General features: G+C 53.2%; 1 protein-coding gene across 1 annotated transcript; it reads left to right on the forward strand.

The window, feature by feature from the left end:
• Positions 1 to 8821: 8821 nt before the first annotated feature.
• Vsig8 (V-set and immunoglobulin domain containing 8) lies at positions 8822 to 16108 on the forward strand. The gene is made up of 7 exons (XM_026407982.2): positions 8822 to 8870; positions 12320 to 12495; positions 12929 to 13130; positions 13252 to 13473; positions 14224 to 14343; positions 14772 to 14967; positions 15835 to 16108. The coding sequence occupies exons 1-7, from the start codon at positions 8822 to 8824 to the stop codon at positions 16106 to 16108; spliced, it is 1239 nt and encodes a 412-aa protein (XP_026263767.1).
• Positions 16109 to 17342: the final 1234 nt, after the last annotated feature.

The raw sequence follows: 17342 nt of genomic DNA on the forward strand, positions 1-17342 counted from the left end.
CCACCAAGAATTCTGGCACCCAGCTGGCCTCATCGTGAGACCTTCAAGGCCCAAAGAATAAGCCCTTACCTATCTTGGAGAGCCCTCTTCCCCAGGAAGGTCAGAAAGAGCCTTTCCTGGGCACCTGGAGTTTGTCAGGTGCACACCCAGGTCATCCATCTCAGGGCTGGGAAAGAGTGGGCCCCTGTGGAATGCGGGCTCCCAGAAAGGGGTTCTCGCACTCACTGCCTGCTTGGGAACCCATGCTGAGAACAAGTCAAAGAGCTGCTGCTGGTGAAAAAGCAGAGCTGCGGTTCACGGCAGATCCCAAGGCTCATGGGTGACACTGGTGGACAGGGCCTGGACCCAGAGCAGTTACAGGAGAAAGGAGAACACAGTCACCTCTGAACAAGTGAAGATGGCTTGGGAGAGACACTCACTGGGTTGCCCCCTCCAATCTAAGAATGCCATATCTTTGGCTTGGTGTGGTGGCACATTCCTGTAATCCCAGCAGTTTGGGAAGCTGGGTCAGGAGGATCACAAGTTCAAGGCCAGCCTGGGTAATTTGGGAATACCCTGTCTCAAAAAAAAAAAAAAAAAAAAATGGGATTGGGGATGTAGGGATATAGTTCAGTAGAATGTCCCTGGGTTCAATCTCCAGTATGGGGCGGTGGAATTCTGCCTTGGAATTGGCCCACAAAAGAGAGGTTCTGTTTCTTAGGATTCTTGAGAAGCGCTACACAGGTGTCCTCGGCTCCAGGGCTGGCTTGGATTGCCAGCAGGAGCCTACTTCCCAGAAGTGGGAATCTTCTGAGTGCGGGACTAGTTGAGATCTTAGGCTACCCAGCTCCGTGAGGGTGTTTTTTTTTTTAATAAACCCTCTACCCACTGGCTTGGGAACAGCCCTGGGAATAGTTATGGAGCAAGTCTTCTGGCTTGAGTAGTGATTGGTGGGTCAGGATTGTGACAGGAGTGGCAGAACCAGCAGGGGGCTGTGTGAGCCCAACTTGCAGAGTGGGGGTGGGGCCTGGGGACAAGGGAAAGAGGGAGTGAGTGTGGTGTTGAGGACTCTAATGGACCCCCCAGGCTCAGGAATCAGGAATGACCAGTCTTTCTGCTAGAGGTCAGACCTTTGGCGGGGCTGCTTTCTGCTGAAGACGATTCAGCTTTCCCCAGCTTACGCTCAGAGGTGGAAATGCGCTCCATGCATCCCTCTAAACCACTGCGTCAGTCTTGGGGTACCTGGGAGGCAGCTACTATTACTCTTACAAAGAGTGGGATCCTGGAGGAAAATTGTAGACAAGGGCATGGTTCCCTAAAGATCAACCAGAGGCCCTTTCCCATCCATGGCTGCTGCCTGTGGTGACCCCCCTCTCCTTCCACACTGAGAGAGACTAGGAAGAGAGACGAGGAAGATCTGAGGATACGTAGGAAGGGCCGCTGGTGCACTGTCTTTGCTGATGTAAAGATTTTGTTTTTAAAGTGCCCAAGCTATTATTGACTTTGTGGTATGGGTATCTGATTTCTTTATATATTGCGTTTACATTATTTCATGTATAAAGGTACATACTGTGCTGGGTGCAGTGACACACACCTGTCATCCCAGCAATTTGAGAGGCTGGGTCAGGAGGATCACAAGTTCAAGGCCAGCCTGCATAATTTAGAGAGATCCTGTCTCAAAATTTTGAAAAAAAGGGTTGGGGATGTAGCTCAGTGGTAAGGCAACCCTGAGTTCAATCTCCGGTAAAAACAAAAGTAACAACAAAAACACAAAAAACAAACCAAGGTGTGCACTAGCTTCCTGTCTTGTGACCTTGGGGTCTTGCAGTCCTTAAAGTGTCAGGATAGTCTGATTCAGCCTAAAAACTCCAGAGCTGAATTTTCCAGCCATGGAGCACTGAGTCGGATCTGCAGGCAGCTGCCTGCAGGTATGCCTGTCTCCCTCAGCTTTTGGCTGGGCTCGCTGTCCTATCCGCCCTCACGTGCTTCTTCCTGGCACCACGCTCTGCTGTGGCTTGGGGGAGGTCTCAGAACCTTTGCACCTGCAGCAGAAGTAGCTCAAGACTGCATGATTCAGCAGCCCGCCCCGGGTGGCCCATCCAGGCAGGCCCTGACTCAGTGGGGGTGCTGGGATGTCCTCCAGTGCCCTTGGAGGCCTCAGCATCCCCATCTGCGACTTTGGGTTACAGCTGGGCAATAATTGGTTTCAGTAAAAGCACTTTGATTAGACTTGGATGAAAGGGTCTGTGAGAGTTCAAAGCCAGGCAGGGCTTTTGGGGTGAGAAAGGGTGGCAGGTGTTCAGGTGATGGCAGAGGGGAGACGCTGGAGTCTCAGACAAAAAGTCTGGGTGCAGAGGTCATGAAGGTGGGACTGACTTCTTCATTCTCTATTTTGCATTTTCTATTCTGCAAAGAGTGAGAGCCTGGGAGATGGCTCCCTAAAGGTCAACGAGAGGCCCTCTCCCATCCAAGGCTGCTTTCCAAGGTGACCCACCTCTTGTTCTGCACTCTGAGATTTATCCGGGAACTCATGCCAAGAGTTCCTGGAAGATCCTCATTTCCAACATCACATATCTTTCTTGATTGGATATCTTTAATAGCTCAAACCTTCCTTTTGTCTTAGCTCACACACTCTGGCCTCTCCTAGCTTGGGATACTCCCCATGAGGTGTAAGCTCCACATTTCTTTTTGCATCCCCACCCTCACTTTGGAAAGGGATGGCCAGTTTTCTCAGTGTCCTTTGACAACTTGGAGGCTGGGACAGAAATAGCATTGAGGTTTCGGTGGCTTTCTCCAAAGACTCAGAGAAAGTGGAGCCAAAGTGTTGGGTGGGAGTAGGGAGCAGAAGGTCCTGGGGCTTGGAAGAAATTGCCTAGAGCTAGTGAACTTTTCTGCGTGATCCCTGGAGAAAGATTATCTCTGGGCTGGGGGGTGGGGGTGAGCATGGAATTATAGAATGTCAAGGCCAAAAGGGACCTCAAGGACCTTCTGGTGTTTTAATCTCCCACGGCTGGGCAGTCTGAGCTTGCACTTTCTGACAGACATGACACTCACTCTCTGATAATGCAACCCAATCATCTTAGATCAGCCCTGGAGCTCAGAAAGTTCAGTGTCGAGTCAATATATGTCTTCCTGTGCATCCAATGCAGGGACTTATTTCTGCTCTTTGGGATCACACAAAACAAGTCCAGGCTCTTTTTTCATAATTAAGACCCCTTCAGCTGTCTCCTACCGTCGTAAGCTGTGTAGTTTGACCCTATGTGGGGAAGTGCATGTACTTCTGGAAACACAGGGCTCTCCAGCCATTCAGGTAAGAGGTTCTAGAGGGAGGAAGTCAGGGGAGGGAACTGGAGGGGAACTTTGGCTCTCTCCCTTGGGCTGGGCCTGTTGCTTTCCTGCCGTTTAATGCTTCCATCCCGGGCCAGCCCTGGCAGAGTGGTTGGTGTCGTCTCTGAGGCCCCATCCCTCTGGCGCCACCTTCCCTTCTCAGTCCCTTATTCTGGTATCCAGGCAACAGGAAACAAACAGGGAAGGCAGAGTGAGGGCTGGTCAGGTCGGGCTGACAGGAGCGACTTCCCTCTGATGCCTGTCACCTCCCACACCTTTTCCTGGGCAAGGCCGTCCCAGGGCCACCCTCACGCTTGAAGGGGTCCTCTGTTCCCCTCTGCAGATATGTAGCCACTGACTCGAGGTAGCAAAGCAAAGGTGAATTTTATTTCTACAAATTCAAAAGCCAAACTTTCCCTGGACATATGGATGAATACATCACAAAGTCTCCCTCTCCACACACACAGACGTGTGGATCAGGCCAATCGATCTTAGTGACCCAATTCCATCCGAGGGCCTGTGAGGTGCTCTGTGGGGGTTGGGCAGAGGGTTCCAAGAAGTTCAGTTCTCAAGGATCTCCCCTCCTCAGTCCAAAAATCACCACCAGTGGTTTCACCTCCCTTCCTCACTTCATTTGGTGCCTGGCTGATTCCCCAAACCCTGAAATATTCCTCTGGTCACCCTTGGTCTTCCTCCTGGTACATCAATGGACAATCTTTCGAATTTCGGGTTAAACATCATTTCCACCGGGTTGGACTTTGAGCACATTAGCATAGCTTATCACACTGTGGGGTCAGGTGCCCCTTCACTTGTCTGTGTCCCCCCATCAGTGTCTCCCCATCAGGGACTAACACAAAGCCCAGCCGGCTGTAGAGTGCATGAAGGTTCTGCGGCAGGTGGTTGACCTCTCGGAGGTGAAGAGACTTTTTCATCATCAGGGTCTTTTATTCCTCTGGTCATTAGGATTTCACACACTCTTTAAAAGGGATTTCTTCTTGTCTCTCTTCATTTAATTGCTTGATAGCCTTTCAGTGGATGGCCTTCCATCCACAACCCTTTGTTACTGTTCTTTACTGATGGAGGACGGGTTAGGCCACTCTTTCAGAGGCGGTGACATATGATTGTTCTGCTTTCTTTTATCAATCTGGGACAGTTCTGAGATGCTGCTTGATGGGAGAGATTTGGGAATATCTAGGCTCCCTCTCAGTGTCCCTCTTCTTCTGTGATGGAAGTCTGAGCAGGGGCTCAAGGACTCTTGGGTCACCGGTGTCTGAAGCTCTTACCTGCCAGCCCCGATTTGAGCCTCAGTCTCCAACCTGAACCCACATCCTCAAACTTAACCCCACACATAGGTCTCATCCCTCTTTCTCCAGCTAACTCTAGCCTTTTCTTGTTGGATATCATCCTGTTCCCGTCATGTCACCTGTCCTGTCTCTGAAACCCCTGCCCTTCTCATCCAACCATGGCCCTACCCAGCAGGGCAGTCCCCCCCCCCCCCACAGACCTTCACTGAAAGCTGGTGGAAAGACAATAGCTGCAGTGGCTTCTTGGAGACTCTGGGACCACCTGCCTCCAAGACTAACGAGACCCTGTCTCTCCACGATGGTCGTAACTTCTGCTCCTGGGCTCTTTTCTCAAAGGTTTTCTCTGGGAGGTGGCTCCTCCTTAGGTATTGTGGGGGTGAGCCCAGTTCTACATGGGGACTAGGGAGAGGAGGCTGTCGGACCTGCTGACAGAAATGGGGAGGGGTTTAGAAAGGGTCAAGCTATAGTCCCGGCCACGGCAGGGGGAGATGGAGAGCTTGAGCCCATGCCTACAGAGCCTAGGGAGGGGGCCTGGGGCAGAGTCCAGGCAGGGGGTGGGGAGGGCTTATAGGGTCCTATGAGTTGCTGCAAAGGGAACTTTGAAGGAAGAGTAGGTAGACTGAGACCTCTGTCCGTCCTTCCCCAAGGCTCTGGGGCTGGGCTGCAGCTCATTTCAGAGGTTGGCTTCAGGTCTTTAGGTCCCTATCCTGCCTATTTCCTCCTGGTCTGTGTCTCTGTTCACTCTTTTCTAGGTCTCTGTCTCAGACTTTCTATTTATGTCTTAGAATAGAAGCAAATGCCATTCAAACTGGAGCCCTTTGCCCCCGAAAAGCTAGAGATTTCCCAGGGTTCCAGGCTATGATCTGGAGTTTTCTGCCTCCTGTGACTCTCTCTCATGCCACATGTATTTCTGATGGTCTCAGTGTTCGCCCCTTAACTAATCATTATTTCCTCCCAAGTTCCTCTCCTCCTCCTCCTTTTTCTTACTCTTCCCGCCATCCCCCCCCCCCGCCACCCACCAGAGAGAGAGAAATCCAATACTCTCAGATCTGCCTGGACTTTTATGGGACCTGAAAAAGAAGTGGGCAGGGAAATGGAATGTTTGGGGTGGGGACTGGATGGGGGGAAAGGAAAAGGAGAAGTTGGAGTAGGGTGCCTCCCAGGATTGGGGCCCATCCTACTGAGGATGGCCCAGAGAGACAGGCATGGGCTGTAGGCTGGTCTCCCAGGGAGAGGACTGTGGGTTGGACCTATCCCCGGTAACCTCCCTCTATCACCACTCCCCCCAAACCCTGCAGGGCTCAAGGCACAAGGCAAGAAGGCTGGCAGCTTCTTTTATAGGCTCCAAATTGCAAGGAGGAGGCAATTAGCCATCAGTAGGTCAAGGGGACCCATGATGATGCTCTGCCTTTTTAGGCTTTGAGAACCCCCTTTATAGTCTCCTGAAAAGTGGCTATTCTTCTGGAAGCACCTAGGTCCTTATTCTTCCCCAACCCCCATCTCCTGCTTCAAAACCAGGGCTCCCCTCTAGTAAGACTCCCTCCCATGGGCCTTGTCTTCTGGTTCAACTTGGTGTCTGAGCTCCCTCCATTACTAAGAACTTCTTGCATCCCCTTCCCAGTGCCTTTATTGGAGTTTGACCAAACCATGAGCTTGGGTGGTGGAACAGGTCTTCAGAGGTTACGTTTGTTATGGGATTAGGTTACTTCATACCCACAGATGGACTCATGAACATTGGGATCCCTCTCCCAAATCTTGAGATCCCAGTCAACATGTACCACTGGAATTCTCACAGACTTATTCCAGCCAAACCTGAATTTAGCAGACGGAAGCTGATGTCTTTCTGTATCATAAATAAAATATCATTTTTGATTACTGGGAATCCTCCATTCATATATCTTTAACGCACGTTTTAACCCCAACCATAGCCTATTCTAACTCAAATCCTAAACTCAGTTCTGACCCAGTTGTAACTAATCCTAGGTCAATCTCCACTGAGCCTTCAGGTTAGCCTTCGATGTATTCCTAAGCATATCTGTAAATGAAGCTAAAAATCTTATTCCTTATCATAACACTAATCCCAGCCACTAACTCTAGCCTCAGTTCTAACTATAATTTAACCCTCATGCCAAGTTAAGCTCCAATCCCAACCTCAAACCTGACCTCAACCTCATTTATAATTTCAACTGACCCCACACTTAATCCCACTTCCAGCTTTCACCCCAACTCCAACATCAGCTCAAATTCAGAACCCAATTAAAACCCCCTCCCTTCACTCCTTTCCTTTCAGTCTCTCATTTCCTCATCCCACCTTTTATCCCCTTCCCCTACCATTGACCTTCTACGCTTTCTTCTCACCTAGCCATTTTTTTTTTTTGGACGACGCTGGGCCAAGAGTCAGGATGTCTGGCTGTCTCCTACTTAGGCCCCAGCGGTATCAACTAAGCCAAATCCTCATGTTTCTCCAGGCCTCTGTTTCCCTATCTGTAAAATGGGAATAATGATCCCTGTTCTCCAGAGGGCACAAGACAATCCCATAAAACTCAAAATAAATAAGGAAATGAGGATATTCACTGTGTACGTCTGGGAAGCCCCAGAGCACCCTGTTGTTGTTGGGAGTTCAGGTAGAGGGGTTTGGAACTTAGAGACGCATGGACTCCTTTGTTTCCTTAATGTTCCTGTTTTTCCCAGAGGGGTGGGTCCCAGCAGCATCCCAGAGCCCCATAACTCTTCCCCCTCTGTCCTTGTCAGGGCTAAGGGAGGGTTCCTGGCTCCTTGAAGGAAGTCCAGCAGTTCCATGGGGCCCCTCGTGACCTTCGTCCTGTGGAGCAGTCCTGGAGTCCAGGGGAGGCCTGAGGGGACCAAAAGCAAGAGCCGGCCTTCTATTTTCTCGGGCTGGTTGAGACCCCACCCACCCCAATTATTCCAGCCTTCCTAGGACTACACCATCTTAGTCACCCTGATGACCAGTCAAGGTCACGGGGGTCCTTGGTCTCAAGGGCTCAGTTCAAACCAGGTCTTCATTCACTCTGCAGGCCTGGTGGCTCTTCCTGGGCATAGGAGCCAGGCTACCAAGGCATCCTTCACGGGAAGCACATACAGAGGGGCCCAGCCTCACTCTATGACACTGTCACCCTGCCTCCCTCCCATCTATACACTGTTAGGTGTGAGGATGCACAGATTCACACAGTCCTCCCTCACCAGGGCTGCTCCTTCCCTTACCCCAACCCCGTACCTCCCTCCCTCCACATGCCCTGGTCCATCTTTATAATCCTCCGTGAACCACTGTAGATCTGTGTGAGCCCTAGGGCCTGGGTCCCCCATGACACCTTGGGTTCCCAGGGGTCCCAATGCCCGTGGAGTCCTTGAGTCAGGCATGGGTGGGGGTGCAGTTGCAGGGGATGACTTTGTCCCTTCACATCCCCCTCCTCTCCCTCTTTCAGCTCAGGGGGCCCTATTCCCTTTGAAAGATCCCAGGCTGGACATGCCTGGATCCCTTTCATCTGCCAGGCCTTCCTTCCTTCCTGGTCCCAGCCTGGGGGAAGGCTCTCCTTCCCTGGAGTACCTTCTCACAGACCTCCTCCTACAAGGGGTCCCTCGGGAGGGTCAGGGATGCTTGGAGGGGGCGGGGCTTGCACAGCTGGGCCTGCAGCTGGGAGGGTGTGTCAGAACACCCGCCCCTCCCCTGTGAGTGTTAACTCTTCAAGGCCTGGCCTCTCCCCACCCCGCCTGCCCCCCAAGCCTGGCTTCTCCTTCCTCTTTCCCACTTCCCCTAGGGAAGGAGGCACAAATGAGTGGTGAGGGGAGCTCTGTGGACGCTGTCAAATGGGGCGACTGTTGTCACCCCCAGGACGTGGCCAGGAGGAAGTGGAGGTTTAACAGGTGCCTAATTACAAGTCCCGCTGGCCGCCTTGTGCCACTCTCAAGACAGGGAAGAGCTTGGGTGAGGGCTGGGTAATGCCTGGGTAGGCCATCCTGTCACCCCGCTAATTAGGGTGATTGGGGCTCCTCCCCAAGGCGGGGACCAGGCCCCCTCCCTCCCATAGAAATAACTCTGGCTGCTCCCCAGCTGGGCACTCACTGCACCTTCCTGCCACCCCGGGCAGTGTCTGGGCCCTCAGCTCCCCCTCCCTCCACCTGCCCCTTCCACCCACCACCACCGGCCACGGGAACCCACCTCCTCAGGCGGAGGAAACACCGAGCCTAGAGACATGGGAGTTCGAGGAGCTTTCCAACTTCTACTCCTGTGCCTGAGCCCAGGTATGGGGCTGGGCAGTGGGCAGGGATGCCCAGCGTGAGGCCAGATGGGCCGGGAAAAGGGCAGCAAGTACTCCCAGAGGAGCCTCAAAGGTGGCCTGCAAGGTTCTGGTAGGGACCACCCACTCTCACCCTGCTACCATCCTGGTTTGGATACTGCCAAGAGGGGGGCCTCTCCCCAGGAGAACCTGTACCTGAAGGTTTGGGGCAGTGTCCCTGTGCAGAGGTCTCTGCGTGGCTCTTCATGGTGTCTGAGGCCTGTGGGGCTCACACATGTGCAGCTGCTCCACGTGCAGCGTTCCTGCTGCGAACTGGAGGATGGGGCTGGCTTGGAGTAACCTGCGGGAGCTGGAGGTGGGGTAGGAGTCAGGTGAGCAGCAGCTCTGGGTGGGGGTTGAGGAGGAGCCTGGGAAGGCTCAGTTTTCACCCGGATCTTCTGTAGTGGGAGGGCCTGCTCTCCCTAGGCCAGAGCATGGGGCCCGGGAGGGAGTTGCTTCCCTTGAAAGCTGTTGTGTGCTGTGAGTTCCAGGTCTGTGGCCTCTCCAAGATGAGAGTGGTGATAGATGGCTCTTTCCAGAGCCTCCTCACCATGCTGGGGTGCTGCTGGAGGGCAGGGATCAGGTGTGGATGTGGTGGCTGCCTGCCCAGGTTGGGCAAGTTCTAGCAAGAGCCCCTGAGCTGGGGTCTGGATTTACGATGAAGTAGGAAGGGTAAGGAGGGTGGGGTGGGGGGACCATTTCGGCCTCTGCGTGTGTATGTACGTGTGTGTGATTCTGGCATGTACGGCGGGATGTCTGTGACGTCCTCTGGGTCTGAAGAGGCTGGCAGAGTCCACTCAGGAAGCTCCGGCTGTGCTCTGGAATGCTGGGACATCTCCATGTTTGCAGTGTGTGTCTGGGGGTGTGTATTTATGCAGCAGTGCCTTCTTGTGGAGGTGACTTTTCTCTCCTCCCTCTGTTCCCCTCTCTCACTTTCCTGTCTGGAAACAGCTGGGAAATTCAGAAAGGCTTTACCAGCTGAGAGTAGTCACTAGGAATGTGGTCACACCCCCTAGAGGGTAGCCAGCCCCTGGCGATTTTGTGGGGGGACAATCACCACTGACTCCTTCAGGATCCTTTCTCTCCCCAAGTCTTCCCAACCAGATTTCTCATCCCCTCTGGCTCTCTTCCCTCTCCCCAGCCTCCCTTTTCTCTCACATTCCTTGGAAGTACTTCCTCAGTGTCACAGCAAGAGGAATCATGGTGAGACACCAGGAACAACTTCCAAAGACGGGGGAGGAGGTACATAAAAGGCTGGAAGCTTTGGGAGGAGGCTGAGAAAGCTTCTAAGGAGATTGAGAAGCTGGGGTGAGGCTTCCTGGCCTGGGACAATTGAAGAAAGACACTCAGCTTAACGCAGGGTGGAGACACTTTTCTTCCAGCCTATCCCTCCATCCCAAGCCCCTATTCCTGAATGCTTACCCTCCTGCCCAACTGGACTCCGTGGTGTGGGCGAAGAGAATCTTCCTTGTTGGGAGGGTTGCTTCCAGTGGCTCTTTCCCAGGGTGGAGTCTCTTCTTGCACCTGACTTCTGGCTCATCCTTAAATTGCCTTGGGCCACCCCAAGATCTGGCAGATGACATTAGGATCCTTATCTCAGGAATGAGCTGGTGTTCCCTTGGCCTGGGGCTGGAAGAGGCATCCTCCTGTCCCGTTAGAGCCCCAGCAGCCAGCCTGCCTGCTCTGGGTCACCCTGAAATCTAACTGCATTAGGGCATGGCTGATGGCCCAGCCGGGGTTCCCAGGGCTCCCACTGGTCTCTCTGGCTTCACCTGGCCGGCAGGGCTTCTCAGATATGTCTGGTCTTGAATGGATGCAGATGAAATCGTATGAGCAGGCCGTGGGCGTGTCTTCTGGATTACTGTGTTTGTATAGACCTGACAGTGTCTGTGTGCGTGTAGAAAGGGGGGATTGCATGGGTATGTGGCTGCATTTTGAAAGCTTGTAAGGATGGGTATGTGCCAATATGTAAGTAAACACTGACACTGTATAATTGTGTTGGTGATGCTAAGAGTGCAAGTGTCCTGAGCCAGGGAACGACTTGACTGCTGAGACTTGGGGCAGGAACTCTAGAGTATGTGCTGACTCAAAAAAAGCTGTAGTTGGAGAGTGGACAAGCTGGATGAGGGGCCTGGGGAGGGAGTGCTGCTGGAGGCTGGGAGGCAGGGTGCTGAGTGCCCAGGGTGGGGCCCTGGGTCCAACCTCCCTCTTATCCCTCCATTGGTCTAACCGGTTGGGGCTAGTGCTTGCCTTGGGGCTTCAGGGAAGGGAGGGAGAGGAGCTCAGTTCTAAGCTTCCAGGTCCTGGCTCCTAACTCTGCCCACCTGCCTCTGACTCAGGGGCAGGAGGAGCCCCAGTGGGAGTGAGAATATGGGAGTGACAGTCATACAAGGGGAAGGACACATGGGCTATAATGCCATACATCGTCATGCAAGGCTCATCTCATGCTGCCTTAGTTCTAGGCAGATGCCATCACTTCCCATCACTATGAACATAGCCAGGTCACTGTCTGACAGTGCCCAGTGTCACCCAAGGGTACACACTATCACTTAGAGCACTTACAGAGTCAGGCACACATTGTCACATACCATACAGAGGCACAGAGCTGCAGACACACACAGACATACCCATACATGTACACACATACTGACACACAGACACACTCAATCTGCTTCTCAGGCTAGAAAGGGACCCCAGAAGTCATCGTGTCCATCCTTGTGCTTTTGAGCGGGAGCACCTCGTTTGACCCACCACATTTGACCTTGAACGAGTCAGATTCTTGTATTGGAGCAAATAGCCACTCTTGGTGCTCCACATGCCTACACACCCACACAGACACACACACACACACACATACACACATACACGAACATCCACACTATCATGTAAATATGTAAGTGGATATCCTGCATGATAATGTGCATGAATATCTTTGCAGCTACAAATACTCATAAACATACAATATACAATATACATATGTATATATATTTATACATATACACACAATAATGTATACACACAAGCATACATTACAGCTATGCATTTACAAACAGTATTCATATACAAACCTACACAATCATAGAAAAAAAATATACATATATATGGACCAATAAGCACCCATAGACACTGCTGCATAAATAAACAAGTCACATAAGTATGCACAGATATGCCTATTCCAGTTCATATGCATGCGCATGTGCATGTGCATGTGCATGTGCGCGCGCGCACACACACACACACACACACACACACACACACACACACTCTCTCTCTCACTAGGGCAGGATTACCCTAGCGAAGACCCACTGAGCCCTGGGTGACAGGTGACAGGAAACGGTGGAAGGAGAGGCTGAAGCTGACTGCACAAACTCTGGCTCTGCTTTCCTTCATGCATCTGCTCTGCCCTTATCCTAGCACTGCTGTCTGCTGTGCGGATCAACGGGGATGGCCAGGAGGTCCTGTACCTTGCGGAAGGTGATAATGTGAGGCTGGGCTGTCCCTACATCCTGGACCCAGAGGACTATGGTCCCAATGGGCTGGACATTGAGTGGATGCAAGTCAACTCAGACCCCTCGCATAGGGAGAATGTGGTGAGTGCCGGGTGCAGGGCTCTTCTTACTCGGTGTTTTGTGATGTCTACCTGTCGGACAGCCAATATCCTGAGGGGAGAAGGAGAATCATTTAAGAAACCAAGACCCTGTACTTCTCCAAGAACCCCAAGGCTTCTCAGGAAATGGCTCATAAAAACTGTGCAGCTGGGAATCAAGCTCGCCAGGCTTTCTCCCTCCTCCCACCCTATTCCAAAGGGAAGATGAGGTGTGGTCTCTGTCCTCCAGAAATTCCCAGCCTGACCTTATACTTCTTTGAGGGATCTCACCCATTCTGTTAAGAGGTCAGTGGGTCGGGCATCATCATTACCATTTTCAGCTGGGAAAACTGAGTCTTTAATCAATTGCCCAGAGCAGTTGGCATGTCTGTGGCTCTGCCTGTCTCACCACCTTCATTTTCCTCTCTTCTTCCCAGTTCCTTAGTTACCAGGATAAAAGGATCAACCATGGCAACCTCCCCCATCTGCAGCAGAGGGTTCGCTTTGCAGCCTCAGACCCCAGCCAGTATGATGCCTCCATCAACCTCATGAACCTGCAAGTATCTGACACAGCCACTTACGAGTGCCGGGTGAAGAAGACCACCATGGCCACCCGGAAGGTCATTGTTACTGTCCAAGGTATGGCCAGATTCCTGTGAGGTCCCCTTCCCCAGGCTTTAGAGCTAAGGCAGCTTGGCCATTCTGAGCCTGCTGTGCCTCCAGCCTGGGTCCTGGCTCACAATTGCCTGCCTTCTTGCAGCTCGACCTGCAGTGCCCATGTGTTGGGCTGAAGGCCACATGTCAAAGGGCAATGATGTGGTGCTGAAGTGCTTTGCCAACGGGGGCTCCCAGCCCCTTTCCTACAGGTGGGCCAAGATCAGCGGGCACACTCACCCCTACCGAGCTGGGTCCTACCACTCCCAGCACAGCTTCCACTCTGAGCTGTCCTATCAGGAGTCATTCCACAGCTCCATAAATCAAGGTGAGTGGGCCTTGGAGAGGGTGGAGAGGGAATGAATGCATGATCAGGGACGCTGGGACTGGCTGGGGCTTTCACTGGCTCATCAGTGGCACCAACTCAAACCTGGAATTATGTGGGAGGCTGCTCCTCTAGGCCTGTCTCATCAGCTGCTATTGAAGGAAAAAGAGAAGGCAAAAGTGGAGGAGTCAGTCAAAAGCAGTATAGAAAATTTGGAAGGAACATGAGCTTCCATGGAAGGAGCTGGGCTTGAATCCTGGCTGGGACACTGACTGGCTGATAGTCTCAAACAAATGGCTTAACCTCTCTGTGCCACATGGAAAGGGAATAGTAATATCTACCTTTCAGAGATCTATGAGGATTAAAGGGGATGAGGTGTATAAAATTTCTGCATATAGAAAAGGTGAACAATATCAATGATTAAAGAATAACAGAGTTAGAAAGGACCTTAGTGTTCCTCTGGCCTAATCCTATCTGCACTGTACAAATGAGGAGAAGCAGGGGATTTCCCCCAATGTCACAGAGTGAATTAATGGTGTTGCTGGGAGAGTGAATTAATGGTGTTGCTGGAAGGTGGCTCACCTGGAGAGTGGAGTGGACCTGTGTGTGTGGATACACCTGCACATACATCTTCCCTTTTTAAAAAGAGGCATCTCATCCCCTACCCCATAGGGGCTGAGGATGCTGTGGGAACTTCAGTAAGATTCCAGATTTTCTGCCTTACTATCCCTCTCTGATGCTCCTCCAATTCAGGCCTGAACAATGGAGAGCTGCTGTTGAAAAGTGTTTCCAAAGAGGATGATGGACTGTATCAGTGCACAGTGGCCAACCATGTGGGCTACAGTGTTTGTGTGGTGGAGGTGAAGGTCTCAGGTAGGTGCATCAGGTCTGAGGGTCCTTGGCTGGGAGAGTAGAACTGGAGGGAGGGAACTGGGTTTTATTTTCTGTGTGTGTGTCCCACCACCACCCTAGGCACAGGGGATGGAACCCAGGGCCTGGCACATGCTAGGCAAATACTCTACCACTGAGCTACATCCCCAGACCCTTGGCTCTATTTTGGAGTCTTAGCTGTCTTTCTACTGCTAGAGTAACTGGAAACCCTGGGATAAACATGCAGACAGAAGGGGTTAACTTGTATCTCCCCATACCTTCCTCACTGGGTATCCCAGGGCCTGGAAATTCCAGGCGCTTCAGTGGCCTTTCCCACCGATCCCTGCCCTGGCACCTCCTGGTTAGTTAGGCATCTGTCTGGCTGCCAGAAACCTGATCCCCCCGCCCCGCCCCTCCGTTTCTCTCCACAGACTCGAGGCGCGTGGGAATGATCATCGGGGCCATACTGGGCACTTTGCTCATGCTGGCCTGCCTGGCGTTGGGCATCTGGGGGCTCATCTGCTGCTGCTGCGCAGGCTCCGGGTCTGGTGGCGCCCGGGGTGCCTTCGGCTACGGCGGCGGGGTCGGCGGAGGGGCCTGCGGCGGCGACTTGGCTAGTGAGATCAGGTAAAACCTGATGCATGCTGCATGCTGCTGTGCCGCAGGGGACCGGCGCCCTGCCCTCTTCACCCCTGCCTGCCACCGGCCGGCTGGGAACCCCACCCCAACCCGCCGGCCATCACCACGGAGTGCTGGGACTGCAGCATGGGTCGACCTGCACCTCGTCGCATGGCTTTCTGTCTTCCCCCTTTCCCCTCCCCGTCTCCACCTCTGCTCCCCTGCCCTCCATTTCTCTCCAGCCTACGCACCCTTCTGTCTGTCTTGTCTAGACTGTAAGCTCCTGGAGGGCAGGGCCTACGGTTTTTTCCTTTTCCCTTGTGTGGCGCCGGTGAGAACTCTGACCTGCTTATGGAAGAAGAGTTGAGAATAGTGCTCATAACTTATATTAGAAGCAAACTAGAAATAAAACTAGAACCAGACTAGCAGTGCTAATGATTGCAATGCCTTGGGGATGGAGGGAAAGATGGAGAAGACTGATGGGTAGGAGGTGAGAAGAAAGTGCGCAAGGTCAGGGTTAGTTGAGAAGGTTAGGGGAGTGCAGCTCCCAGAACTGTAAGGCTCCCTCCCTGTTAGACGTGATAGTTCTGCGAAACTTCACAAAGAGACGGAGGGCGCCTGGATGGGTTGTTCGAGCACGTGTGGACCAGTCCTGTCTGGAAGATGGGACGGTGGCACCTGGGATCGCTTGCAGGGTCGCCGGCCCAGGAAGGTGCAGAAAGGAGAGTAGGTTGAGGTCAAGGGAGAGAGGCGAGGGGCAGGTGGAGGGAGGTGCGGGAGACGAGAGGTTGCCAAGAGCCCCCAGCTCTGCCCAGGCCGTGCCCACGCCGTGCCGCGGAGGAGCCTGCTCACCCGCCCGCCTGTTGTTTTCCACAGAGAGGACGCCGTAGCGCCAGGGTGCAAGGCCAGCGGGCGCGGCAACCGCGTCACCCACCTCCTGGGGTACCCGACGCAGAACGTCAGCCGCTCCCTGCGCCGCAAGTACGCGCCTCCACCCTGCGGCGGCCCCGAGGACGTGGCCCTAGCCCCCCGCACCGTCTCAGCCGCCTGCGAAGCAGGCCCTTCCCCGGTCTACGTCAAGGTCAAGAGCGCCGAGCAGGCCGAGGGCTCCGAGGGGCCGCAGCTGGGCAAGGACGGACTTTTAGTGTGAGCGCGCGCCCCGCGCCGGGTGGCTCCGCGGCCGGGAGGCGGGGGTGGGGCTCTCCGCCTGCTGCTGGGGACACTTCGGGCCGGCGCCGACCTCGCTCCTCCCAGACCGCCGGGCGCTGGGGTGCTGAGGAATTTCCCTCCGGAAAAAAGTAGTTCGACAGAGCCTCCTCCCCCAAAGGGGGAGGGGGCGGGAAGGTCAGAGGAAGGCAGTCCGGAGCCCTCCTGCACCCCGGAGGCTCCAGAGCCGGGGTTCGTGGGCCGAGGGGTGAACGAGCTGGCGGAGTCAGTATCCGAGAGCCGAAGAGGCGCAGGTCGGGTGTCCCCAGCCAAAGCAGAGGGCCCCGGGCCCGGGTGGGTGGGAGTCTGGACTGAATTGTTTTTATGTGAAATCCTAGCTCTGAGGCAACAGTGTTAGCACAATAAAGAAGCTTTAAGACTGCGGTGGCTGTCGTGTCGCACGGAGGGGCGGGCATGGGGTGGAGGGACAGGGGGGGATGTGCTCTGCTGCCCTGCCCCCTACCTGTACCACCGTCCTCTCTTCTCCTTCTTATAGGGGGAGTCGTTTCTGGAAGGGGTCATCTAAACCTACGCCTTCACAATACTGTGGGGAAGTGAGGTCCCTCAGAGGGGTGGGCTTTAAAACTAGGTCAGAAGTCAGGGGACAGGACTGTCAGAGGTGACCTCCAGATTTCCCCCGATCATTCTCGGCATCCTCCAGTCTTCTCCCCTCATTGACCTAACCCTGACTTCTTTCTCTCCCAGAGGTATGCTTTCCTTCTCAGCAGCCAGGAACAGGTTCAGAGTCTGTGAAGGTAGGAAGACCTCAAGGCCGCCTAACCCAAGCTTCCATTTATCGGAAGGAAATTAGACTTATTGAGCACCCACTAAGTGCCAGGTGCTTTTAAATATTTTATCTTTATTCACCTTTTACTTTGAAGAAACTGAAGCTCAGGAGTATTAGCTATCTCAACCAAGGCAATAAATGTAGTAATTCAGAATTTGGTCTAGAAATATTGAACCCCAGAACATCAGGCTGTTCCTCTGAATCTGAATTCCTTCAGTGGCATCCCTGACAAAGGATATTCCAACTTCTTATGTCCCTCCAGTGGCAGCTTACTATCTCCCACAGCAGGCCATTCAGCCTCTGATTGCCAATATTTAATAGAACATTTCTTCTATTGAACCATATAGCCTTTATCTCTTGGTCCAAGTTCTACTCTCAGGGAGTCCAGAGC

The sequence above is a fragment of the Urocitellus parryii genome, chromosome 11 (genome assembly GCF_045843805.1).
Source record: "Urocitellus parryii isolate mUroPar1 chromosome 11, mUroPar1.hap1, whole genome shotgun sequence".
NCBI lineage: Eukaryota > Metazoa > Chordata > Mammalia > Rodentia > Sciuridae > Urocitellus > Urocitellus parryii.